Below are 26,703 nucleotides of genomic sequence, written 5' to 3' on the forward strand. Positions count from 1 at the left end.
TCTCCAGCCAGAGATATTATTGAACCCCTGGAACATTCAGTAGAGATCTCAAAAGGACTACAACTTAGTAGAAGGGGTAAACTTGCCCTAAAGTAAAGGCTACTCTAAACTCACCCTAACAAAACTTAAAAACCATTCTCAAAGGGATCTAACAGATCGTAAATTACTTCACTGCCTGAAAAAACAAAGTTCAACGCTTTGGAAAGACACTCAACAGTGTAACATTTGCAATATTGAGCATCTAATCAAAAATCATTAGTCATGCAAAGAATTAGGAAAATGTGATCCATAATGCAGAAAAAAAAATCAAAGCCGACACAGAAATGACAGGGATGGTGGAATTAGCAGAAAGGGATTTTAAAAGAGCCATTATAAATATGCTCAGTGATTTAAAGAAAAGCATAAATATAGTGAGGAGAAAAGTGGAAGATGTATAAAAGAACCAAATAGAGGTTTAAGAAATGAAAAATGCAATATCTGAAATGAAAAATTCACTTGACGGGCTTGTCAGCAGAGTAGACATTACAGAAGAAAGGATCAGTGTACTTGAAGACAGTACTAAATTGAAGCATAGAGAAAATATGGCTGAATTAAATCCACAGAACCTCTGTGATGTGAGACAAGCAGTCTAGCATATGCGTAATTGGAGTCTAAGAAGAAAAAGCAAGTGGGAGAGGCACAAAAAATATTTGAAGAAATAACAGCTGAAAATTTTTCAAATTTTATGAAAACTAAAAATGTATAGATTTAAGAATTTCAATGAACCCCAAGCATAATATGCATAATATAAACCACACTAAAGCACATTGCAATCAGATCCCTGCAAACCAATTATAAACAGAAACTCTTAAAAGCATCAGGCGGGGTGGGTGAAGGAAGCACATTACATATAGGGGAACAAAGATTGATTGCAGAGTTCTTGTCGGAAACAATGCAAGCCAGAAAAAAATGAAATGAAATTTTTAAAGTGCTTGAAAAATAAACTGTCCCCATAGAATTCTGTATCCTTCAAATAGCCAAACAATAGCCAAGAGAATTTATCACGAGAAACTTGCACTGCAATAAATATTGAAGGAAGTTCTTTAGGTGGAACCAAAATGATACTAGATGGAAACTCAGAGCCACCCAAAGGAATGAAAAGCCCCAGAAATGGTAAATACAATTACTTTTGTTCTTCATTTATTAATTTCTTTAAAAGGCAATTGACAGTTTAAATATAAGTAACAGTGTTGTAAGGTTTATATCATATAGAAGTAAAATATATGATAATAACACAAAGGTGAGGAAGGGGAAATGGAAGAATACTATCGTAAACTATATTTATAAGTAAAGTGATATAGTAATGTTTGAAAATTATGGTAAGTTAAAGATGCTTATTGTAAACCCTAGATCAAACACTTTTTTAAAATAGAAGAAAGAGGTAGAGTTAAATAACACACCAATAGTGAAGATAAAATGGAGTACAATTAATCCAAAAGAAGGTAGGGAAAGAGGAAAGAAATAAATGAGTATTGTAATGTCAGGTAGTGATATTGCTATGAAGAAAAGTGTTGAGAAGCAGTGCTCCACGTGTGTTCTCGCATTTCTGCATGATCAGGACTTTCTGTTGCGCAAAGATCGCGAACACCTGGATTAAAGAATGTTTGAATGGCAAACAAACCTTGGAAGTCAGAGACCTCTGCAGAGATTTAGAGACTTCTCCCCTTAGACACATTTATTTACATTTTAGGGGTTGTAAACCCAGAGACCTTCCCTTCCTCTACCCTGAGAGGAATTGTTTACATTACAAAGCAAAGGTCAGTAGGTCATGTTAGTTCCTGTTCTCTCTTCTCTCTCTCCTCCATCCCCACCCCAGAGGAGAGGAGGAGTAGCAGCTGTGTCAGCTGTCCTATATAAACTCCAAAAATTCATTTTTTGGAGGTTTCTCTCATCATGTCACCCTGTGGGGGACTCGGACATGGAGAACTAACACAATCATGAGTAATTAAAAGGCTGTCTCTGATCCGGAAACCTAGTGTTTCTTGTCAGAGTGAATGAAGGATTACTTAACAAAAATAAATTAGGAAGGGGGTGTCTCCTGTAAGGTGGTCTGGGAAGGCCTCTCTGAAGAGGTCACATTTGAGCAGAGATGTGAATGAAGTAGGCCATGTAAGACCATAACATGGGAGAAGACCATAACATACTCATCTTTATTGGCTCTACCAGTGCCTAGCACATTTTTTCACACATAAGCAAAATGTAAGTAAATAAGAGTCAATGATATGACACTCTGAAAGGCTGACTACTTCTGGCTCCAGTATTGTTTATTCTATAAATTCAAGAGTAGCTGCATCTTCAGACAAAATGACTGTAGCCACAGACTTGTTAGCTAGGAAAAGATATGGGTTAGAAATCAAAATCAGTTAAGAACTGTTTAAAGCTTAATTCATGTTTCATTCCCTTCAGTAAATCATGTATATGTCTGCAAATTTAGGTTTAGGAACCACAGAATGAAGTTTTTGTTGGGAAGCTAAGTTCTTTTTACAGAGGTAGAAATAGATGTTACTAACTTGGTGTGGAAATTACTCTCATCCTTGTAAATGTGACATACACAAATGCTGAAAAGAACAGATATAGTTGAAGAATACAGGCAGTAGGAATAATAAATGAGTGTAATGAATTTTAATGAGCTAATAACTAATAGTACAATACCCTGTTTTGGGGCGTGCAGGGTGTCAGAAGTTTGCAGCCAGAAGAAGAAAGGATGAAATGCAAAAGCCAACAAGTAACATATTCCTTGACTTTTGGCTGGAGTCAGTATTAGCATGACCTCTTTGGTCAAAAGACTTCACATCCCTGTTTCACCAGGTCATTCCTTCCTTTGGTATGAATCATCTCTGAGAATCTGTAACAAGAACATCATTGTCAAGAAGTTAAAAGCAATTGATAAATTGTTCTGATAACACCTGTCAGTGAAATAACTCAGAGCACAAAACCCAGGCATTTAAGGAGTTGACAAGTATTATTAGACCTGTTTTGCAAGAGAAGCAGCTGGTTCAAAGAGGGAAAAGCTGTCAAAAGTAATACAATCAGTAAGTAGCTCAAGCCTCCTGCCTCACACAACCAGGCTCTAACCACGTGGCCTCTCGTGGCCTGGAAGACTGGGGCCGTGAACATTTATTGGTGTTTCCTTCTGTCCAGCTTTTTTTTTTTTTTAAGTTTATTTATTTATTTATTTATTATTATTTTGTGTGTGAGAAAGATCAGCCCTGAGCTAACATCCATGCTAATCCTCCTCTTTTTGCTGAGGAAGACCGGCCCTGAGCTAACACCTATTGCCAATCCTCCTCCTTTTTTTTTTCCCCCCAAAGCCCCAGTAGATAGTTGTATGTCATAGTTGCACATCCTTCTAGTTGCTGTATGTGGGACGTGGCCTCAGCATGGCCGGAGAAGCAGTGCCTTGGTGCGCGCCCGGGATCCAAACCCGGGCCGCCAGTAGCGGAGCGCGTGCACTTAACCGCTAAGCCACGGGGCTGGCCCCCTTCTGTCCAGCTTTAAAATGTCGTGACATTTTTTTTTGTGTGTGAGGAGATCAGCCCTGAGCTAACATCAGCCAATCCTCCTCTTTTTTTTTTTTTTGCTGAGGAAGACAGCCCTGGGCTAACATCTGTGCCTATCTTCCTCCACTTTATATGGGACGCCGCCACAGCATGGCTTACCAAGCAGTGCGTCGGTGCGCGCCCGGGATCCGAACCAGCGAACCCCGGGCCTCCGCAGCGGAGCGCGCGCACTTAACCACTTGCGCCACCAGGCCGGCCCCAAAATGTCGTGACATTTTTAAAGCTACAATTTGTTTTAAATTCAAACATATTTCCTATGATTGGTTTTCTCTGAGTTTTCTCCCTCATTCAGAAATTTATGCTATTTTAAATTTTTAACTGGTAGCAACAGTGTATTTCTACTAGTATTGCCTTGTTTTTTTTTTCTTGGAGCCCTCTAATTTGTCTGACTTTGGCACCCTGCTAAACCTCATGTTCATAGTAATGCTTTCATCCAGGGGATAGTGCTTTGTGCAGGTCCTTTCTTGAACCTGACCTTAATTTCATGATTTTAATAAGGAAGAAAAATAGGAAATCCTAATTCAAAGTAAATTAGAATTTATAATTCAGAAATGCTTCTGCCTATTTGTAACTAACTTTCCGGTTGCTCTCCATTCCACTTTCCACTCTCCAGTTCATTTACTTTTCAAGAAAATAAATAAGCAATAAACTGTCTTAGTCTGGGTTCAACAGAAAGCAGAGCATAAGACAAAGCCTTAAGTGCACATACTCTATTCAGGACTGTAGTCCAGGGAGCAAGAGCAAGGGACAGGGAAAGGGAAGCAGGGAAGCAGGAAGAGCCTGTACAAAGAGGCTTGATGTGTTCAAGTTGGCCACCCCTACCGGCAGCTGGTTGCTCAATCCTGCAGGACACAAATACATTCTTGTTGCATATACCTCCATACCTAAGTATATAAAGTAAAACATGAACTTTTGCTCCCCACTTCCACTCTTCTCATGGATACTTGTCATTAACTTTTCATTTTTTATGCATTTACGTATCAAATGAGAATATATTTGTATATCTTTTTCGTATTTAACAAACATGAATTGGATCATACTAATCTCTTTGTTCTGTGACTTTTTGTCTCTCATGTAGCACTCGTATCAGGGTTAGGTTTTTTTTTTTTTTTTTATAATTTTATTTATTTATTTTTCCCCCAAAGCCCCAGTAGATAGTTGTATGTCATAGCTGCACATCCTTCTAGTTGCTGTATGTGGGACGAGGCCTCAGCATGGCCGGACAAGCGGTGCGCCAGTGCGCGCACGGGATCCGAACCCGGGTCGCCAGCAGCGGAGGTCGCGCACTTAACCGCTAAGCCACGGGGCCGGCCCTCAGGGTTAGGTTTTATCATAGTCAGCAAGTTGACTTTGCCCTGTAGGAGGTAAATTGGAAAACACTGATTTAACGTTTGTTGAAGTAATGCATGAATGAAGGAATGATAGTATGAGTTCTAATTACAGTTCTTGCTTCTAGAAGAGGAATGCTGCTAATATTGGGAATACAGTGGGCAAGGTCTGATAAAACATGGAATTGTTGTTGCCAGACAATTGAACAGTCATCCCTGCCAGTCTGCTCCTCCTTCCCATTCATCAACACCTCCGCATCCTCAGTTCAGAAGAATGGAGGCTATACAAGAGATATGTGGCAAAGAGATGTAGATAAGGAAAAATAATTTTCCCTCTCTCCTTCTTAGTTCTTGGCTGAGACCCCTGTAATAAAAGACAGATTAACAAGAGAAAAACAAACACAAGTTTATTAACCTGTATCTCTCAGGTATACATGAGAGATACTCAGGGAACTTAGAATTCAGGATTAAATATCATTTTAATAGGGAAAGGGGAAGGAAAGGTAGGCCTGTTAGAGAGGAGTAAATGATTTTTAGGAAAGATGAATGGGCCCTTAGAAGAATAGATGGGAGGTATGATAGTTTGTGACAAAGTTTATCTGGGTGTGGTGTTGACTTCTACTTTCCTCTGCTGTGACAAGAGTCAGTCCTCTCTGGTTGACGAAACTCCTGGGGAGGGGATTTATGATGGTTGGGTTCCTTTAGGATGACTTATCGTTAGGCAGATAAAGGGAAAAAAGAAAAAGCCTTTCCCTGCATTTGCTGGTTTTCAAGTGCCTACAGCTCAAAATCATCAATATACCAAAGCGGCATATTTTGGGGTGGCATATTCTGCTGCCCTTCAGAGACAAGGGGAGACTCTTAGAAAGATTCAGCAAATCTGTTAACCCCTTGCTAAGTGACAGGCACTATGGATAAAATGGAGAACATGACAGACTTGATCCCTGTCCTCATGCAGGGCAAGTCTACAATTGAGGGAAGACAGCGATAAGAGTAGGGCAAAGATGCAGAAGGAAAAGAAAAGAGTAGAATTCCAAAGGAGTGAGGAATTTCAGTGATAGCTAAATTGAATATAAGTTGTTTAGAAATGAGTTTAAATCCCAGCCATCTGCTCCCACATCAAACACACACTGTACCCCTAATTTCACTCCTCCGCCGCATACATGTATGTCCCAGTAATAATCTGGTGATATATTTTTCATGATTTCCCACTGTTGATAATAAAAAATACACTTGGTTCAAACCAGTGAATTGTGACCCAGATCTAAGTATAAATATAGTGGAAGTCATAAGTTTAGTTAGTGACAGTGTTACTAATTAAGTTATTTGGAATGTTTTTAGCCACATTGGATATTTTTTCTTTTTAAGGTTGTTATGAATGTTGTTTGTAGCAGCATCAATAAGCCAAGTATTCGCATAGTTACTCAATCACACAGATTACTCATCATTGCCTGTTCATAACAGAATCCTAAAATGTTTAAGATTACTGGTGCAAATCAAAATCTCATCATCACTTGTCATTGCTAAATTAAATGACAGGATAATAACATTACATTAAGACCATTTTTCTCTTGATTGAGTACCTTTTTCAGAAGTGAACCTTGTAGATGTATATTTTTTTCATCAGTACTATAAATGCATTTAGAATCCGAGATAAAAATAGAATTGAAAAGGGGAGGAGTGGAGTGGGATGTTTTCGAATTATTGACAAGTCTCTTTTGAATCTCAAATACCCATATTTGACAGTGCATTGCTAGGGAATGGAGTAGTTTAGCTCAATTTATTGAGATTGTTAGAACTACATAACAGAAGTTCACAGGTGGAACTTGGTCTTTATTGACACAATCATGTGTTTTTGACATCAGTCATACATCATCCCGTTGCAAACAGGCTGTTAGTGACCTGTAGGAACTGGCATTTTTCTGTTAGTCTAATATATAAAGATACTGTTTTCAGATAGATCACAGCCTATATGGGAAATGAGTATAAATTTCTAATCTGCTAAAACAGATTAGGTTCTCAGTTGACTTACTATTGTGAACTTCTCTCTTGACCTTTTTTCCTGTCTAAAGCTAATTAACCTTTTTGGTCACACCTGCCATCTCTCCCCTCTTGCTCTTGCCCATTCTTTGTAGCCAACCAGTCCTCAGCCACTTGAGCCCATCTTCTTCACTTGCCCCTATACCCAGAACTCCTTTTCCATTTTAAAGTCTCCTGTCCTTCAAAGTTTTGTTTCCTCACATCTTCTACTTTTAATGTTACGAAAATCATACCCTGGAACAAAGTTTTTACTTTTTTTGCCTCATTTAATACAATCCTCATTAGGCAGTCACATATCAGTAAGAAACCTTAGCTCTTGGAGAAGCTGATGAAGGTATAGACTGAAACAAGATTGGCTATGAGTTCACAATAGTTGAATTTGGGTGATGGGTGCATGGGGGTAGAGGAAGTCAATATTTTCTCTAGTTTTATATGTTTGGAATTTTCTGTAGTAAAATTTTAAAACTAAACTTAGCTCTTTAGAATTCATTTTTTAAAATAGATGCTCTTTTTGATTCAGTACATGAAATGAGTGGTATACAGGATGGACTACGACCAAAACCTGATCCTGCCATCTAAATACCATTCCCACCTGCCCCTCAAGGAAACAAATAACATTCTTTAGTGCCTAGAATTGCAATTTCCCTCTTCTTCTTAGGTCCTGAACATGGTTACCAGAATCCTGGTACACTTCCTGCTTCTTATTAAGGTGACCAAATAAACCCATACAGAACACACATTAACTTGGTCCCATTTATTAAGTCCCACTGTGAATAAAGCTCTGTGCTGGGCATTGGGAAGGGGGAATATGAAGTTACTTCCCTCCAAGAGTTTTCCAGGATGGAAAACAGAGGCACCCATGAACAACCCTGATGCAGTACAGACACTAGGAACTGCCATCTGAAGTAGAGCTGCAGTAGTGCAGCTGTGAGGGGTGGGAGAGAGAGGAATTCTGTCAAGCGGATGCATTCTCGATAGTGATGCAACTGCTGATGTTATCTTAGAGGAAAAGGTAATCTTCCCTGCTTCTGCTTGCAGTTCTGATTGCTAAGACTAGAGCTCCATCAGATAACTTTCGCTCGCTCTCCTAAGAACTTAAATTGATTGCAGTTACCAATGTGCTTTTTTTTCCCCCTTGTCTTTTTAAATTATGATAGTCTTACTTCCCGTTTGCCAAAAACTGGAGAAACCATCCATGGACATAAGTTTTTTATTGGCTTTGGAGGGAAAGGTGCCAACCAGTGTGTCCAAGCTGCTAGGCTTGGAGCAAAGACATGCATGGTGTGCAAGGTAAGTGTAAAGTACAGTGGAGAGGATTCTAGAGGCAAGAATCTGGTTTAAGACTTGAGTTCATTGTTTTTGTTTTTTTTTAACTATCTTAAAGTGAACAATTTAGTGGCATTTAGTACATTTACAGTGTTGTACAACCACCATTTCTATCTAGTTCCAGAACATTTCCATCAGTCCAAAGTAAAACTCCTTACCCATTAAGCAGTTTCTTCCCATTTCCCCCTCCCCTCAGCCCCTGGCAACCACCAATCTTCGTTCTGTCTCTATGGATTTGTCTATTCTGGATATTTCCTATAAATGGAATCATATGATATGTGACATTTTGTGTCTGGCTTCTTTCACTTAGCATAATGTTTTCAAGGTTCATCTACCTTACAGCATGTATCAGTACTTTATTCCTTTTGTGGTTGAATAATATTCCATTGTATATACCACAATTTGTTTATCCATTTATCTGTTGATGGACACTTGGGCTGTTTCTACCTTTTGGCTATTGTGAACAGTGCTGTTATAAACATGCTTGTACATGTACATGTTTGAGTACCTCTTTTTGATTCTTTTGGAAGTTCATTGTTTTTAAAGATTTAAATAGGAGAGAGTAATCTTCCTTGTCCTTTATATTAGTTTCTACCTCACTGAATCCTCTGGGAAGTTGCAGTCCTCAAATAACTTAATACTGCATTCCTTGAATTTAATGCGTGTATAACTGGAGTGTGAGAAGTGAGGAGAATTAGCCTACTCCAATGGGTTTCTGTAGTCCAGCTTCTAAACAACAGCATGAGTCATCTTGTTTTTACAGGTTTCACTGCAGCAACACAGCTTTTGGAAACTTGGTCTAATAACTGGTGATTTACTCATCTCGAAGTTATTTTCTTCTAGTGCTATATCTTGGATCAGAAAGGAATCTGGGCCTTAATAAGGAACTACACATAACTGATCTTTAGGCATAGTTCTATTTTCAGGTATATAAAGAAATGATATGTAAAATACAGTAATCCTATTTCTATCCATCCTACTAAAATTATTCAAAAATAAATCAAAAGTGGCTGCCAAAGGTTCAACTTTTGCATCTTTAATGAAATTTTAAGATGCTAGCATTACTGGTATAACAGGAAAGATAGTCTATTTATTTATTCTAGGAAAGCTAAACTGGGTCTGCATAACAGAGGATAAGAAAAATACAAGAAATTTAAAAGAATGAGCTCTCTCCTGTGAACTGGCGAGATTTAACCAAAATTTCTCTGAAATGTCATTTCCCATTGCATACAGCACTTTTCTCTCCACAGGAGTCTTTGAATGATGTAGAAATTATATAATCATCACTTTATCTACTAATGAACTGTAGTTTTCTAGTTTATGATTAACATGATATAATTCTCATCTGGTTACTCGGTCAAAAACATCACATGAAGCACAAGATTCAAAGTAAGAAACCCTCATTTCCTAAGGTTGAGTTCTTGATAGATTTAAAATAATCAATTAATCAACAATTATTATTGATTACCTATTATGTGCTAGGAATTACGGGGCTGGGAGAGAGAGCTGATTAAAAATGTTAGGCCTGACCCATCCTGTACTTGGTTAGCAATGAAGTGTTTGGGGAGTAATCAGATGGTGCTGACTTATGGGGGCTTGGGAACTGGAAAGAAGCTGATATCATTTCCTGGCTGGGAAAACCTAGACAGAGAATTGCTATTGGAAGCAAGGTAGCAAAAATGGCTGCCCTGGGGAGAGAGGAATTCCCCAGAGCTGGAGCTGTTAAAGGAGCGATTAGAGAACCCCCTCTTGGAAGCTTTATAAAAGCTATTCACATAGCCATTAAAGTCAAAATTGGATGTCCCCTGGGATCTCATCCAACTTGAAGATTTTGAGATTGGTTTTATTTTATGTCTGTTGAATTTGAGGCAAAGAGAGAAACACAAAATAGAAATATTTGAATTGTGGAATTGAACTGGAGAAATGAATCATGAACCATAGGAGTGGATGTGAGAGGAATAGAAGGCAGAGGGCTGTATTTTGGGAAATGTTCCAGTTAGGAGGTTGATTAAAGCAGAGGTGCTATTTGTTTTATTCTGGTCTGTGTGTGATGGTTCATGTTCGCACCTGCACAATTTTGCAAGTTCTTTGTACCTACTGTGCCCTCGATCTAGTCATCTAATGTTTAGCTACACAGTGGAACTTAGCCTGGGTGTCTGTACAGAGGATAAGAAAAGATGGCTGCAGCTAAAAGGGTTACTTTGCTTAAATTACCTGGAACCTTTAGACATGGATTTATTTAAGCTTAAACAAATTGCACAATATTCTTAGACTTCTTAGAAAGAAAAATAAAATATCTTTTATAATAGAAGTTGTTATCCATTTATCATGATATTTCTTTCCATTTTGATGTATATTTTTATTAAGCAAATTAGCCAAACTGCTTTATAGCAGTTTAAAGATGACAAATTCCAAGTAGAAACCAAAATCACAAAATTACTCAAGATAAAAATGAACAGATAGAGCAAAGGAAAAACAGGTAGAAAATTTCCTATAGTTCTCTTAGCAACATTAACTTACCTACTACTGCCCTGCAACAAACTAAAATTCAAGCTCTGGTGAAGTAAGACTGTTTGATGGCACATGCAAAACGTCTTATATTGAGGTAAGGAGAAATATTTGTCAAGATGTTGTGACAAGGATTATTAAGCAAGAGTCCATCAAAATGCGTACCATGAAACATGTATAATGAAACACTTCAAGTAGTTAAGAGTTGTATAGTCAATATTCAGCTGAGTCATGGGCCAAAACTGCAGTCCGAGGATAATTGGAGATGATGTTTTGAGATTAAACATCCAGGCAGATATCATAGAAAATGAAAGTCCTGGCAGGCAAAGAGCCTGTAAGGAGACCTTTCATAAGACTTCACCTGATTTGTTTAAGCCATTGCTCCTTCTCCATTCCATTGAAGCCAAATGTTAGAGGGAAGGAAGTTATTTCTAAACATCAAAAACTGGCTGTTCAGGAGGACCGTGGTAGAATAAAGAGCTCAAGATACAGTGGCCCAAGATGAGCCCAGAGACCCTGCTTCCGGTGGAGGGGGAAGGAAACTATGAGAAGACATGGGCTCAATATGACCTAGATCAGAAATCAGGAAACTGGGAGGACCTTCAAGAGATTACCTGGTTTTTCTTTCTTCAAACATGAGACTATCTAAACTCTCTCATACCAGTAGCCTTCTGTTTTCCTTTCAGAATGGTCAGGTATGAAGTTCTGTGACAGAGGCAGTATGTTAGAGCAGTGCTACTCAAAGTCTGGTCCTCAGGCTGCAAACTGGCACTGGTCTGAACAGTACAGAAATTGAGAGTAAGCAGTTAGAAACAGTTACAGCAATTTGACAGTAATTCTATAGCTGTTGAACATAATAGTAATAATAAATTAGGGCTTGTATTTTTTGTGACTTTTTTGTTTTCATTTAATTGTTGTTGTGTTTTACAAAATTCTTAGTCTACAATGGATTGAAAATGAAGGGAAAAAAACACTGAGCCTTCACCACAGATAGCTTGAAAAGCAGTGTATTAGAGTACCCATCATCTTAACCAAAAAAGGTAACTTCTCTGTTAGATTACTATAGGACAACCAATTGATTGTGCATTGAGATTTTAATTTTCAAAGATCAAAAATTACTCCCTGGGCCTTCCCAGGTATTATATAATGAAGTGAAATCTGTCCTTTCCTGAACTCTGTAGAAAGATGACTGCCTAAAACTAGTTGGCTATGTTGACTGGAATGCCTGGCCATGTATCCAAACCCAGGGGCTCCAATGACCCTAACCAAATAAATAAAATATGCCTCATATAGGATTACCACAAACCCACCACCACTCTCCGATAAGCAGGCATGATAATGGTGATTGTAACATTAACTTTGTATATTAAAGGCCATTATTAAGGTAAACACCCATTTATCTAGGATATAACAACCAGCAAGCTTAAACTGGAATTTCATGTATTCTTCCTTCATCTTTTATGATAAAGCCACAAATGACAAGTTAAAAAGTTAATATGAGGGATTTATTACAAAAAAAAAACAACTGCTGGGTTTTGTTATAAGACAACAAATGTAGCTTAGTATTCTAAACCTGCTGTTTATTATGACCCTCAGGCACTGAAAAGTCAAAATGTCTTGAATCACAAAGATTAAATTATTTTCAGCTTAGTTTAGTGTTATATTTTCATGTATTCTAACTTTGAAAATTGGTAACCTGTTTTAATATATGTGATAATCTTTTTAGCAGAATATTCAATTTCATGTGACCTTGGGTAAGCTATCTTGGTCCTCTGTTTTATTTACCTCAAATATATGTTGATGGGTGGAATTACTAGATTTTTTCTGCCGTTCAACGATTCCAAGCAGCCCGTTCCTCAACCATTTTGAAATACAGAACTTTGTTATGATATGCTAACTGAAGTTACCCTCCTCAGCATTAGGTCATAGTTCTGGAGTGTAGAAGCCACTGACTGGCTCTCCCTTAGTGCAAAAGAGAATCTTCCCAGTGATAAGAGCGAAGGAAGCAGCTCAGTACCCTTAGCTGAAAGAAATGCTCTTGCTCCTGATAAACCCAGCCCTTTTGTTTTCCATGATCCTAATACACATCTCTCTACAGCTGCATTGTCCAATACAGTAGCCACTAGCCACATGTGGCTATTTAGATTTAAATGTAATTAAAATAAAATGAATTCCTCAATCACGCTGGCTGTATTTCAAGTGTCTATATTGGGCAGCACAGATATAGAACATTTTATCATTGCAGAAAGTTCCATTTGACAGCACTGCTCTATAATATTCAGGGTAGAGCTGAATCCAGGATTTCCTTAAGAGCATCTAGGGTTTTATGAGTTGCTTAGCTTAAGTATGAGTGGTTGTCCAGAGATGCTGAAGACCTGGCTTCTTTCTCCTGGAACAGGCTCACACAGGCTACCTCACACTACACAGTTTTGTCAGAATCTTTCTGCCCAAAAGTATTTCACTGCTGCAACCAAGAGAGTGTGAGTGCCTTCAAGAGGGCTATTAGAAGCAAAACTTTGGATAGAACCTTTCTGCAGCCACAACTAGAAATCGCATGGGTGCCTGCAGTCATGTCTCTTTAAGAATGATAAAGAGGCCCATGGAAAAAGAACAGGTAACTAAGATGATCAAATACTTATAGAACATCTTTAATGCACAGGGCTTGGGGACAGATAAGTAGATGCTAAGCTCAAGTCTCCCATAAGCTTTTAGGAAGACTAGACCTTAAGGAAGACTGTTTAGCCAAACAATATAAGATGGTATTCAATTAAGTGTTTAATTATATGGTATCCATTAGGAATGCTATATGCCAGGAGTTCTCGAAATGAGAGGATTAACAAGGGCTGGACTAGAGAAGGTAGGCCTTAAGTTGATGCTTGAAAAACAGGTGAGGTTTGATTAGGTAGAGGAGAGAGGAAAGGACTTCTGCGTTCTCATAAGGCAAGGATATAGACATGAATATATTGTACTCACATAGTGTTTTTTTTTTTGTTTTTTTTTTATTTTTTGTTTATTGCAGTAACATTGGTTTATAACATTGTAAAAGTTTCAGGTGTACATCATTGTACTTCTATTTCTGCATAGATTACATCATGTTCACCACCAAAATACTAATTACAACCCATCACCACACACATGTACCGAATTATCCCTTTCACCCTCCTCCCTACCCCCTTCCCCTCTGGTAACCACCAATCCAATCTCTGTCCCTATGTGTTTGTTTATTGTTGTTATTATCTACTAATTAATGAAGGAAATCATACGGTATTTGACCTTCTCCCTCTGACTTATTTCACTTTGCATTATACTCTCAATGTCCATCCATGTTGTCACAAATGGCTGGATTTCATCGTTTCTTATGGCTGAGTAGTATTCCATTGTGTATATATACCACAGCTTCTTTATCCATTCATCCCTTGATGGGCACTTAGGTTGCTTCCAAGTCTTGGCTATTGTGAATAACGCTGCAATGAATACAGGGGTGCATGTACCTTTGCAAATTGGTGTTTTCAAGTTCTTTGGGTAAATACCCAACAGTGGAATAGCTGGATCATATGGTAGTTCTATCCTTGATTTTTTGAGGATTCTCCACACTGTTTTCCATAGTGGCTGCACCAGTTTGCACTCCCACCAGCAGTGTATGAGAGTTCCCTTCTCTCCACATCCTCTCCAACACATGTTGTTTCCTGTCTTGTTCACATAGTGTTTTAACACAGTCAAAAGATAATATCAAGTTAATAGTGCGTCTACTGACCACTCTGAAAAACAGAGAAATCCAACTATTTTTGCCAAATATGCGTTTTACAGAGATAGAAGCAAAAGAAGCAAGAGGAAGCAAACCTGGGTCATGTCAAAATGAGACTGGAGTCAGCAAACACAAGCCAGGAAAATCTTTCGGACTTTACAATACCTTGATCCCAGAGTTGGACCCTGATACGGCCCTCATCCCCAGCAGATTCTGCAGGTCACGCTTCTCTGTGCTCCCACTTAGTTGACTTACCAATGTGGTACCAAGCGGGACTGTGCTCTCCCTCTTCATTTCTTCCACAAAGACAAAGCTTTACAGCCACTCTCCCGGCTTGAATCCTACAACCAGTGGTTCTCAACTGGAAGCCGCACATTGTAATCATCTAGGGAGCTTGTGATGGTCCCACCTGTGAAGGGGCTGATTTAATTGGTCTGGGGTGTGACCTGGGCATCCGGATGTTAATAAGCTCCTCAGGACATACTAATGTGCAGTCAAGGTTGAGAACTATTGCTTTCCTGCCTGCCAGAGATATCTCACACCAGTCCCACCCTAGAGACTGGCTCAGATGGAACAATTTGTAGCAAAGAATTTTAATTAGCTTGATAGTGGCAGAACTGAAATTAGATTCTACGTTTCCTGACTTCCATATGCACCATTTTGCCTCATGGCCAAGATACTTACATTTAAAGCTTTCATATCAATTTGATAGCCAAAGTGTGACCAGAAAAATAGGGAAGCCTCCAAAGATACCTATCAAGGTTCCTTTATAACAGTCCTTATTTCAAGGGGCTTTCATTGGTATCATTCACTGTAACTTTCAACATACTTTTAACTCAGCTCTCAATGGCAGGCAATGAATGACACCTTAGCTTGGGTTCTACTCCTCTGACTTCTGGTTATCAATTTCCAGTTGGTGGGGAAGAGGCTTACATTTGAGTCAGAAATAAGTAAAGGGCATTGGAAGGTGCTCACTTCTCTCAACCTCTTTTAAAGTAAGTCCAGAAGAATAAATGAATATGTAAGAGGTTTTGAGGGTGAAGAAATAGAGAAGATGGCATTCTTTTAGTATAACATCACACATGTCATCTGTGCCACTCTGTAATTTCTTTCTTTCCTCAGAAAGAAAAAGAGGATCATTTGAAATAGAACTCAGATCTCTAATGCTTTTTGTCCACATTTTGATATATGATTTAGATCCACTTAAAGCTTACTCCCAAGGCAGAGATACCCTCCCAGTTGGCTATATTATTCTCATGAAAGTAACAGGATATGTGATTACATTGAACAGCATTAGTTACATCAAACCATTAATGGAGATACTGTGTTTTTATTAGAATAATAATAGTAATACAATCTCATTTTTAAAATAATTTGATGCACCCACATGCTTCCTTCCACGATCAAGTGCTCTTCTGTTTGAAAATAGGGAGCAGCAGAAAGAACTGAAGCGTCAGGAAGAACCAGATGGGCAGGAAAGTTGTTTGTAAGATTGAATCCAAGCAGCAGTAGCCCTGCCCCTTCCCCCAAGAGAAGCAGCCTGATGATAAAGATGATGATGATGATGATGATGATAGCACCAAACCCTTATTTAATCCTTTACAGTTTTAAACATGCTTTCATGCATATTATATATTTTATCCTCACAGCAAACTTGCTGTGACTGTTCAGATAAGGAAACTAAGGCCTAGAGACAGTTAAAGTAGCTTGCCCCAAATCACACAGCTAGTGTGAAGGGGCTTCCATGACACAAATGAAAACATTGTCTTCCTGTTCTTAGGCTTTTTATCACTTCTTTTATGTTGTAATGTATCACTGCCACCTAGATGTAAAGTTAATGGAGCTGGAGTTGACTTCTCTTAATCCTCAGCAGTGTTTTACTTTTCCATTATTTTTCAGTTACCAGATTTTTATTTTTGACAAAGGAATATTAAAGGTAAAAGCAAAGTATTTTGTTCCGTTTCTCACATAGAGTTTAGAAGACCAGGCAGCAGACTTGCCAGGAAATCACTATTAGAATAAACCTGGAACCATAACCATCACAGAGGGATATAACCAATCAGGTGATTCTCTGAGCAACTGCAGCAAGGCTGCAAAATGCAGTTACCCTGAGCATGAGATCCCTTCCTAATTATGCCTCTGATGCACATGATATTCCATTGGTACTGTAGTTGCCTCTCTGTGTCTTCTTCTCTCTCCAATATTATCAGTTTCTTGAAGGCAAAGCTGCATGTTTTTTGGTTTCCTCCTCCCCTCCTCGTAATCCCTGCACTTCCTGGTGTTTATATTATTACCACCATTTATCACCTGCCCTTGACATTCACCTTAAACAGATTTTGCCTGTATAAAACTGATAGGAAAGAGGAGAGAAGTTTCTTTGCTCTAATTTGCATCAGGCCCCACATGCCTAGGGATGGCCTTTTCTTAATCTCTATAACGTTCTTGTAATGATACTTTCCCAACTATATAACACCTTGATTGCCCATGGGAGAGAGTTAAATAATGTAAAAACAGATGAGAGAACAAAGAATTTGGTTCTGGTACAATCTCTGACCTAAGAAATAGGAGGCTTTGGCACTTACCTGGTAGATAAATGGCCAGCTTCCCATGAAGGAAACCTCTGGTAGATGACCTTCTTCCACCAGGGAACTCTCTCTACAGCAATGCTTTGTAGTGGATGCTTTTCATTGTAGAGATAGAAATTCTGCTAATAAGAAATTATTATATATATTTTAAGTATGGAGATTTCTTAAAAAATTAAAAATAGAAATACCATATGACCCAGTTATTCCACTACTATTTATCCAAAGAACATGAAATCAATAATTCAAAAAGATATGCGCACCCCTATGTTCATCGCAGCATTATTCACAATAGCCAAGATGTGGAAGCAACCCAAGTGTCCATCAACAGATGAATGGATAAAGAAGATGTGGTATATATATATATATACAATGGACTACTCCTCAGCCATAAAAAAAGACAAAATTGTGCCATTTGCGACAATATGGATGGACCTTGAAGGTATTATACTGAGCAAAATAAGTCAGACAGAGAAAGACAAAAACTGTATGATTTTACTCATATGTAGAAAATAAACATACACATAGATAAGGAGAATAGATTAGTGGTTACCAAAGGAGAATGGGGTGGGGGAGGGCAAAAGGGGTAAAGAGACACATATGTATGGTGACGGATAAAAACTGGACTGTTGGTGGTGAACACGATGCAGTCTATACAGAAACTGAAATATAGTGATGTACACCAGAAATGTACACAATGTTGTAAGCCATGACCCCAATAAAATAATTTTTAAAAAGAAATTATTATATATTTTTTGAGATTGTTGCCTAATCAGCATTTTATCCAGAAGAGGAGCAAAGGAAAAGTGTTCTTTGAGGAAGAAGGTATCAGAAGTGGCATTTAAATCATATGTCAGCAAACTATGGCCCAGGGGTCAAATCTTGCCTACTATGTATTTTTGCAAATAAAGTTTTATTGGAACATAGCCACATCCATTTGTTTACAGATTTTCTTTGGCTGCTTTCACACTACAACAGCAGAGTTGTATTGTTGCAAAAGAGACCATATGGCCCGCAATGTCTAAAGATATTTATCTGGCCTTGTCCAGAAAAAAATTTTTCAACCCCTGATCAGACAATCCAAAAGCTCACCAGAAAGCTCAATATCTTCACTTATTGAGGATCTTGAGGCATGTAAATCTCTAGGTTTCTTTCTATTGATATATTCAGAGAGAGAAAATTTTCTATGGAAGAGCAGACACACCAGGAGTGGCTGAGACCTGACTAGACATAATCCATTGACATAGTACTCACCTGTAGGATAGAAAAGTAGAAGTAGAGTTCAGGAGTGGCAAGCATAAAAGCCTACAGGGCCCAAGCAGGTAACATAAATTGCAGTAGGCAAGGTGGGAGCTGTGGTGAACTAGAGAGCATGTGCTCACCTTTGGGGCAGTTCCAGCTGGGCTGCCTTGCAGGAATGTGGGCCCAGTGTTTCCAGAACCTCTGAATTTTCGGAACCTCCTGGAAATTGTTTGTTTTTGTGAAGTCTCCTAATATTTAAATGGTGACAGCTGATTAAAATTAAAAGTAAAAATAGGAGGGCAACCACATAAAAATTTGCACATGGATGTTTATAGCAGTTTAATTCATAATTGCCAAAACTTGGAGGCATCCAAGATGTCCTTCAGTGGGTGAATGGATAAATAAACTGCAGTCCATTCATACCATGGAATATTATTTGGTGATAAAAAGAAATAAGTGATCAAGCCATGAAAAGACATGAAGGAATCTTAGAGGCATATTACTAAGTGAAAGAAGCCAGTCTGAAAAGGATACATACTGTATGATTCCAACTACTATATGACATTGTGGAAAAGACAAAAATATGGAGACAGGAAAAAGATCAGTAGTTGCTAGGGGCTAAGGGGGAGGGAGGGATGAATAGGCAGAGCACAGAGGATTTTTAAGGCACTGAAACTATTCTGTATGATACTATAATGGTGGATACATGTCTACATATACAATTGTCAAAACCCATAGAATATATAACACCAGAGTGAACCCTAATGTAAACAATGGAGTTTGAGTGATAATGATGTGTCAGCATGAGTTCACTGAGTGTAACAAATGTGCCACCTTAATAATGTTGTCTATGAATTGAAGAGGAATGGGTATCCAAAGGAAAAATCAAAGTATCATTACCAGAATGGATGCTAGGATGCAAAAACAACAGAATTCCACTATACCAAGTTACCCAAGTTAGCTAGGGCTCTTTAAATTCCCTCCTCTTTGCCCCCCATGTCAGAGTCAGGGGAGAAGATAATAAGACTCTAAAACACCATGCAAGTCATTACTAAGATGTTTTGTAGTGAAGTACAAACAACTGAGATTCTTCATAAATACTGAGGATTGTTGATGGTAGACAGCTCTGTCTCTGGTAATTTCCACATGAACAGATCAAAATGAGAGTGAAGCTGTAGAACTTGTGACAGTCATTAAGTGACAGTCATTAAGTCATTAAGTCATTCTAGGTAGGATATTCCTAAGTGGAACATTAATATATAACAATTCTTTGGGCTGAAATCAAGTCTAGCATCTTACATTAAGAAGATTAATTAGTTAGTGTTTATAAAGTACTGTGCAGATATGCCCTTTTAAAATGCTAAGTATTCCAAAAACTACATTGTAGCATTTTACTAAATGTAAAAGATCTAACGTTCATCATTTGTTTGGTACAGGTTGGCAAAGATTCTTTTGGCAATGATTATATAGAAAACTTAAAACAGAATGGTATTTCTACAGGTAAAATTTCATCTTTTTTTAAGTTAGTTTTTATAACTTTCTTCTGGGATCTGGGTACAAGAAAAGTTGAATATAGAATAGAACTATTAGATCCTCCCCTGGTGGCCAGAGAATTTTTATGCACAGCTTTGTCTAGTCTTGCTTTTTAAATGTCCTTTGGTTAATTCTTTCATGTACATTCCTCCAGATGGGAATATAATGATAGGAGGTTACAAACCTTTGTCTTGTAGAAATGTTTCAAAAGCAGGTGATGAGAGAAAACAGGTGCTGCCTTCACAAAAGATATTTTAAGAAAAATTATCGAATGTTAATAGCTGGAAACGATCTTAGAAACCACTGAGGATCATACCATTATTTCACAAAAGAGCAAGCTGAAGGCCAGATTGGTTCTGAATTTGTCCAAGAGCACACAGCTCGTTGGAGCTAGAGCCAGGACTAGACTGCAGGTCTTTGGCTCCAGTTCAAGGCTCTTTGCTGCTGCCAAAGGCTGCCTGATCAACGTTTCCATTTACACGCCAGCCCATAATTCTTGATGAGATGCAAGGCTTATGAGAATGAAGAAAATCAAACAAGTTCATTTTATGGGTTTGACCTTTAATCTTTCATCTCAAGTCTTTCATTTGTTTCACTGAAGAAAAGAAACATGGTGGTCTAGAAAAATGCCTATGTATACAACTATGAATATTTTGGGGGAATTGGAAGCGAGAGTGGTTTGCTGGGTTGTTACTAATGTAGAAAAAAGGTGCAACTAAGTGTAAAGACTTCTGTTTTCCTCATTGTATAGGTGATGGGTATAAATTAGCACTAATTACTTATTTCTTTTTCATCATTCCAGATGGTTAAAGGTTAAAAAGTTTTTCCAAAGATTAGTGGTGCATTGAAATTGTTAAAATAGATTATGCATGCCAGCCTGTATATATGTGATTGTAATTTCTTTTTTCTTTTAGAATTTACATATCAGACTAAAGATGCTGCAACAGGAGCGGCTTCTATAATTGTCGATAATGAAGGTATGTGTTTCACATATTTGAGTGTCATTTCATAAAACAGACAGTTCATTTCCAGAACTAGAGCAGAAGCGTCAATTTTTACCCTAATCTACGGATCTCTTACTAAATCCACCACTCCAAGGCCTAAAGCATGGTCTTTCCAATCTAAATATAAACGTTTCCCTTTATTTATACTTCCCAGGTTGATCATTCAAATATGAAATTTCCCATCTAAACATATGAAGTGTTATAGTTGCTTGAAAATAATATTTATATCCTGTAACATCCCATTACCCTTCATGTGAACTCAGAATTGACATTTGTCTCTAAAAGTAGTTGTGTTCATCTGTCATTTCGGTTACACTAGGTAAATTAATGTAAATAGATAGGTGCAAAAGAAAGTTGATTAATCGTATTTATAGAATACTTACTGAGCAAATGGCAGCAACTAATTACTCTTATCATCAGTGTTCAGTTTTGTCTGCTCTTTAAACAGCAATGAAATCTCAAAAGTCTATATATACAGCTATGTCTGTCACAAGGCCTTGCAAGAGTTGAAACATTTGTCTCTAAAAACAGTAACTTCCCTTTACCCTCAAGTAAAGTTTTCATAATTTCTGCCAACTATTTTAAGTATAAAAACACCTACATAAGATTTTTTAAATCAGAATTAATATTCAGAAGGACCAAGCATTTCATGGGCTCCTAGGTGCATGGTGGGCAGTCAGGGTGCATTGTATTAAATTAGGATTTGTCACAATATTTCTTCTATTTATGATGCATTTCTACAAGATCATTTCTCACAGAAGATATGGTATTTTTAGCTCTACTTTAGTGACCCCAAAGTTGTAATAACAACAACAAAATGTATTCCACTTAAAGACAGTGGATGCAAGTTTTCATTCTGACAATAGACAACAGCCTGTGTTCGTTACTTGAAGCTACATCTTAAGTAATTACTGCTGCCAACAGCAGCTCATTCCCTGTCTTAGACCCCTTTTTTGTGTTCTAGGGATATCTTTGAGTTCTGTTTCTTCCTTATCTGTGTAACAAACTACTGCATTTTCCATGCAAAGATATAATTTAATATTGTGTATTGAGTGCCTATTATGGTAGACTTTGGTTTATAGTATATGGTAATACCCTCGAGAGTACAAATTGTATAGAAGAGCTAACAAAATATCCAGAGAGGGGACAATCAGCTCCTTTAAATGAAGGTGTGAGCAGCAAGGTAAAGTCAAGAGTTTAGTTTTGACAAGTTAAATTTCAGGCATGAATGAGCTACCCTATGGCAGTGTCCACCAGACAGCTGTAGTCTTGGGCTTGTTGCGCATCAGACAAGGCCAGGCCAGAGATGTAGATGTGGGAGTCAGCAGCACAGAAGCAGCAGTTGACTCTAGGAGAGAGAATGAGGTCACTGAAGGAGAAAAGGAAGGTGGTAAGCTGTCTTTCAGTGTGTGGGTACTTTGAATTTTTCCAGTACCGAGGTTGGGTTTATGCTGAACCATCCCCACTTTATTAAGTCCTCCTTGTGGCCAACAAACACATCTGTGGTAAGATGATAGGCAAGCATGTGTTCTGTGTTCAGAGGTAATTTTAGGTCATGTCTATACAAGATCAGCACGAGCAGCCTGGAGCACAAAAAAATGACTGCTGCAACTCATCCCTCTAGATCAGTGCTGCCCAACAGAAGTATAATGCAAGGCACTTACATAATTTTAAATTTTCCATTGGCCACATTTTAAAAAGTAAAAAGAAACTTAATCTAATATATTCACTTAACCCAATATATCTAAAATATTATCCTTTCAACATGTCATCAAAATGTTCTTAGGGTCCGGCCCGGTAGCGCAAGCGGTTAAGTGCGCGCTCCACTGTGGTGGCCCGGGGTTCGCAAGTTTGGATCCCAGGCGCGCACAGACGCACCGCTTGTCAGGCCATGCTGTGGCGGCGTCCCATATAAAGTGGAGGAAGATGGGCATGGATGTTAGCCCAGGGCCAGTCTTCCTCAGCAAAAAGAGAGGAGGATTGGCAGATGTTAACTCAGGGCCGATCCTCCTCACAAAAACAAAAAAACAAAAAAACAAAATGTTCTTAAAAATTAATGAGATATTTTACCTTCTTTTCTTTGTACTGTCTTTGAAATCTGCTATGTATTGTACAATTAAAGCACATCTCAATTTGGACTAGACACATTTCAGGTACTCAGTAGCCACATGTGGCTTGTGCTCATGACTGTCATGTTGGACGGCACAGCTCTTGAGAGTTCACCTGACAGATAAAATGCCCCATTTAGGTGGGATTGTAGAGAGTGGGTCCAAGTGATGAGTATATAAGATTTCTTAGTCCTGCTTCTCTTTGATCTGGTACAGCATAGACCAAATATTCCTCTCTCTACCTTAAGTTATCTAGTACAATTTTCCATCGGTTAGATTTGTGTTTTGATTTACAAAATCACTTTTTAGAATACTCGAGAGTACACACATGAACTGATTGCATACTACAGAGCATTAGTTTTTAGCATTAGGCAAGTTTATGACTATTTATACTCATCATTATGACATCTATCATTTAGGATTCAGAATCTTTACCACATACATTGTATCACATATTTCCCATGAAAGAAAATATTAAGATGTTATATATTATTTCTCAGCTAATATTCTTTGTATATAAGAATATTGATGAGAAATTTTTTTAGATTTTGCTCAAAATAATCAGAATGATATGACTCTTACAGAGATATTATAAAAGAAGATGTATTAGGAAGACAAAGTTTAACCTGAATGGCCTAGAAATGTTGAAATTAATACAACACATTTTATATAATGACTTTGTAAGGGTGATTGTAACACTGCAGAATATCATTGCTTGGCTCTGCTTGGTTTTTGATATAAATATGTAGAAATTCTTTATAGGCCAGAATATCATCGTTATAGTGGCTGGAGCAAATTTACTTTTGAATACTGAAGACCTGAGAGAAGCAGCCAATGCCATTAGCAGAGCCAAAGTCATGATCTGCCAGCTAGAAGTAACTCCAGCAACTTCTTTGGAAGCCCTGACAATAGCCCACAGCAATGGAGGTAATTTTACATATTTGTCATTCTTTCTATAAAAGTTTTTATCACTGTCTTAATGAAAGTTAACCTTTCAAGTTAAGCAAAGCAATACTTTTTCTGTAGTAAAATATTCTTTTTCCCATCTGTGAGATTCACTGTCTTCTTATAGTTCTTGATAATGTTAGAGAAACTTTCCAAATAGGGTAAAAATAACAAGTAGCATTTCTGATATCCCACAATCTAAATCTTCAATCTAATCAGCAGAAATAACACAAGTAGTAACTAGAATCTCTGAAGCGGACCATTGTCCAAGATAGAGTCTAAGTAGTGGAATGATTTACATTCTGAGATGTTAAGCTGCACATCATGTGTAATCACTGCCCTGGTACATTTTGATAAACATTTCTAAGAATTGAAGATTAGTTTTTCTCTCCTTTTTGTAAAACTTTATCATCTTTTCTATAAACAACAAAAGATTATTTATATGTAATATTTTCTATGTTGTCAACATCCTTTAAGCAGCTCTTTTGTTTTGTTTAACCTTTGATTTTGGAAATTTTCAAATATACAAAAGCAGGCAGAATTGTATAATGAAACCCCTTACCCAGCTTCCACAATTATCAACCTGGGGCTAATCTTGATTCATCTGTTCTCCCACCCACTCCCCCTTTCTCACCCCCAGCAAATAACAAGCCTTGTTATTTGAGCCTTGTCTTTAAATGCATATAGAAATACTCCCCTACAGAATTGTTGTAAGAATGAAATAAAATAAAATATGATGCTAAGCATGGTGTAGTAAGTCTCAGTAAATCCCAATTTTCTTCTGCCTTTCACTTCTCTCTTTAAAATTAGGATAATATCCTGATCTCAGCACCATTTAATCAAAAAAATCAAAATAAAAAGTAGCCTCTCTAAGCTTCTTCATAGTTCTTTTTTTTGTGCGTGTGAGGAAGATCAGCCCTGAGCTAACATCCGTGCTAATCCTCCTCTTTTTTTGCTGAGGAAGACCAGCTCTGAGCTAACATCTATTGCCAATCCTCCTCCTTTTTTTCTCCCCAAAGCCCCAGTAGGTAGTTGTGTGTCATAGTTGTACATCCTTCTAGTTGCTGTATGTGGGACACGGCTTCAGCATGGCCGGAGAAGCAGTGCGTCGGTGCGCACCCAGGATCCGAACCCGGGCCACCAGTAGCAGAGCGCGCGCACTTAAGCACTAAGCCACGGGGCCGGCCCTTCTTCATAGTTCTGTGATTTATATTAAGAAGAAAATAGAGAACCACTTTGACTTTTCTAGATAAAACTTTCTCATCAAGATACAAAACTAAAAAAAAAAGAAAGAGAAGAAAAAGAACGGTAAATGTATGTGTGTGTGTGTGTGTGTGTGTGTTTGTATAAGTGATTTCTCCCAAAACTGTATAGTGTTCTACATAGCAATAAATGGAAAATAAGTTACTGAAGTGATTTTGTGGAGAATTTTAAAATGTATGTCCTGATTTAACAAATTTTCCTCTTGGCAAAACAACACGCTGTGGCAAATTCTCACTGACATTTAATGTATTTTTAATGGTCTTGAAGCTGTCAGAAAGAATTCTAAGCCAAAACCCATTTGGTTACATTTTCTCGGGGTGTCACAGATAAAGTCTAATACTTATGGTAAGCATTCTCTGCACTGCACTCATCGTAATTGGGTGATGTGAATACAACATGCCATTTCATTCATGCTCCTGTCTTTCTTTATAGAGGTCAAAGCATATTCTCATGTAACTTCTCTTTTCCTCCTATTATCCTTTGCTTCTCAGAGATCACTGTTTCCTCTGTCCTAGTCTAGTTACCTGTACCCAGCTTGTGGAGGAGAGAAAGGTACAGCCACCACAGTTGAGGATCTAACCTTTCACAGGTGAGGCTAGAGTTACCCGGATGGGGAGGCAGCCTGACCTTGGGCTGTCATTTGGGTGGGGTCCAGAAATGCTTCCTCCGTCACCTGCCTGGCAGTTCTTCCAGTTGAGTAGCTGAAAGACCTAGGGCATCAGACACAGTCGGGAGTAGGTGATGGTGGGCCAAAGACAGCCTAGCCTACTTCACATTTTTACTAATAGCCAGCGTGTCTAAGTATTAATTCTGCATGATCTTTCTTATATAGTAATATTAGAAGTAGTAATACCTTGCATTTATGTGTACTTTACAGCTTATAAAGCACTTTCACATATATTTGATGCTCAGAAAAACCTTATGACAAAGATATGGCAGGCATTATTCTCCCAGATTGAAGGTAAAAAGACAGACTCAGAGAGGTTAAGTAATTAGCTCAACCAAGGTCAGTGTAGGAACCAGGATTTCAGACACCCAAGACCCAAGTTCTGTGTCCTAGACCACATTTCAAATAAAGAAACTGCCACATCCCAGTGATTTCAAGGAACTGAGCCTTTATGAAGAGTATCTCTGGAAGAATAAAGTCCAGGAATTGTCACAGTGGCCAACATGTAGCCTAGCTTTGAGCGTTTTTACTGCTCAAGTCACAGAGACGAGACCCTAGAGTGTTTTCAGCAACATGTCCCCTACCTGTCCCCATAAAACACACACACAAGCACATATGCACACACATTCCTCTGTCCAGAACTCAGGTGGTCCCCATTTAGTTGTTACCAGCCAGATTTGGTAGTTACACAGCTTAGATTCTGTACCATGAGAGTGTGTGTGTGTGTGTGTGTGTGTGTGTGTGAGTGAGAATTTAATGTATCTTCATTCTCATGTTAGAGAAGAGTGGTACCATGAAAGGAGCACTGGTTTG

At 38.1% G+C, this 26,703-nt stretch overlaps 1 protein-coding gene across 4 annotated transcripts in view; it reads left to right on the forward strand.

The window, feature by feature from the left end:
* The window catches only part of RBKS (ribokinase), a 93,101-nt gene that overhangs the window by 20,463 nt on the left and 45,935 nt on the right, over positions 1 to 26,703 (forward strand). For 3 of the 4 annotated variants that reach the window (XM_058551531.1, XM_058551533.1, XM_058551534.1), the window contains exons 2-5: positions 8,125 to 8,257; positions 19,807 to 19,870; positions 20,818 to 20,880; positions 23,778 to 23,942. In XM_058551531.1, coding sequence (XP_058407514.1) covers positions 8,125 to 8,257; positions 19,807 to 19,870; positions 20,818 to 20,880; positions 23,778 to 23,942 — 425 coding nt within the window. The remainder of the gene's footprint in view (positions 1 to 8,124; positions 8,258 to 19,806; positions 19,871 to 20,817; positions 20,881 to 23,777; positions 23,943 to 26,703) is intronic. The other variant, XM_058551535.1, reaches the window with a different exon arrangement.

The sequence above is a fragment of the Diceros bicornis genome, chromosome 12, assembly GCF_020826845.1.
Source record: "Diceros bicornis minor isolate mBicDic1 chromosome 12, mDicBic1.mat.cur, whole genome shotgun sequence".
Lineage (NCBI taxonomy): Eukaryota > Metazoa > Chordata > Mammalia > Perissodactyla > Rhinocerotidae > Diceros > Diceros bicornis.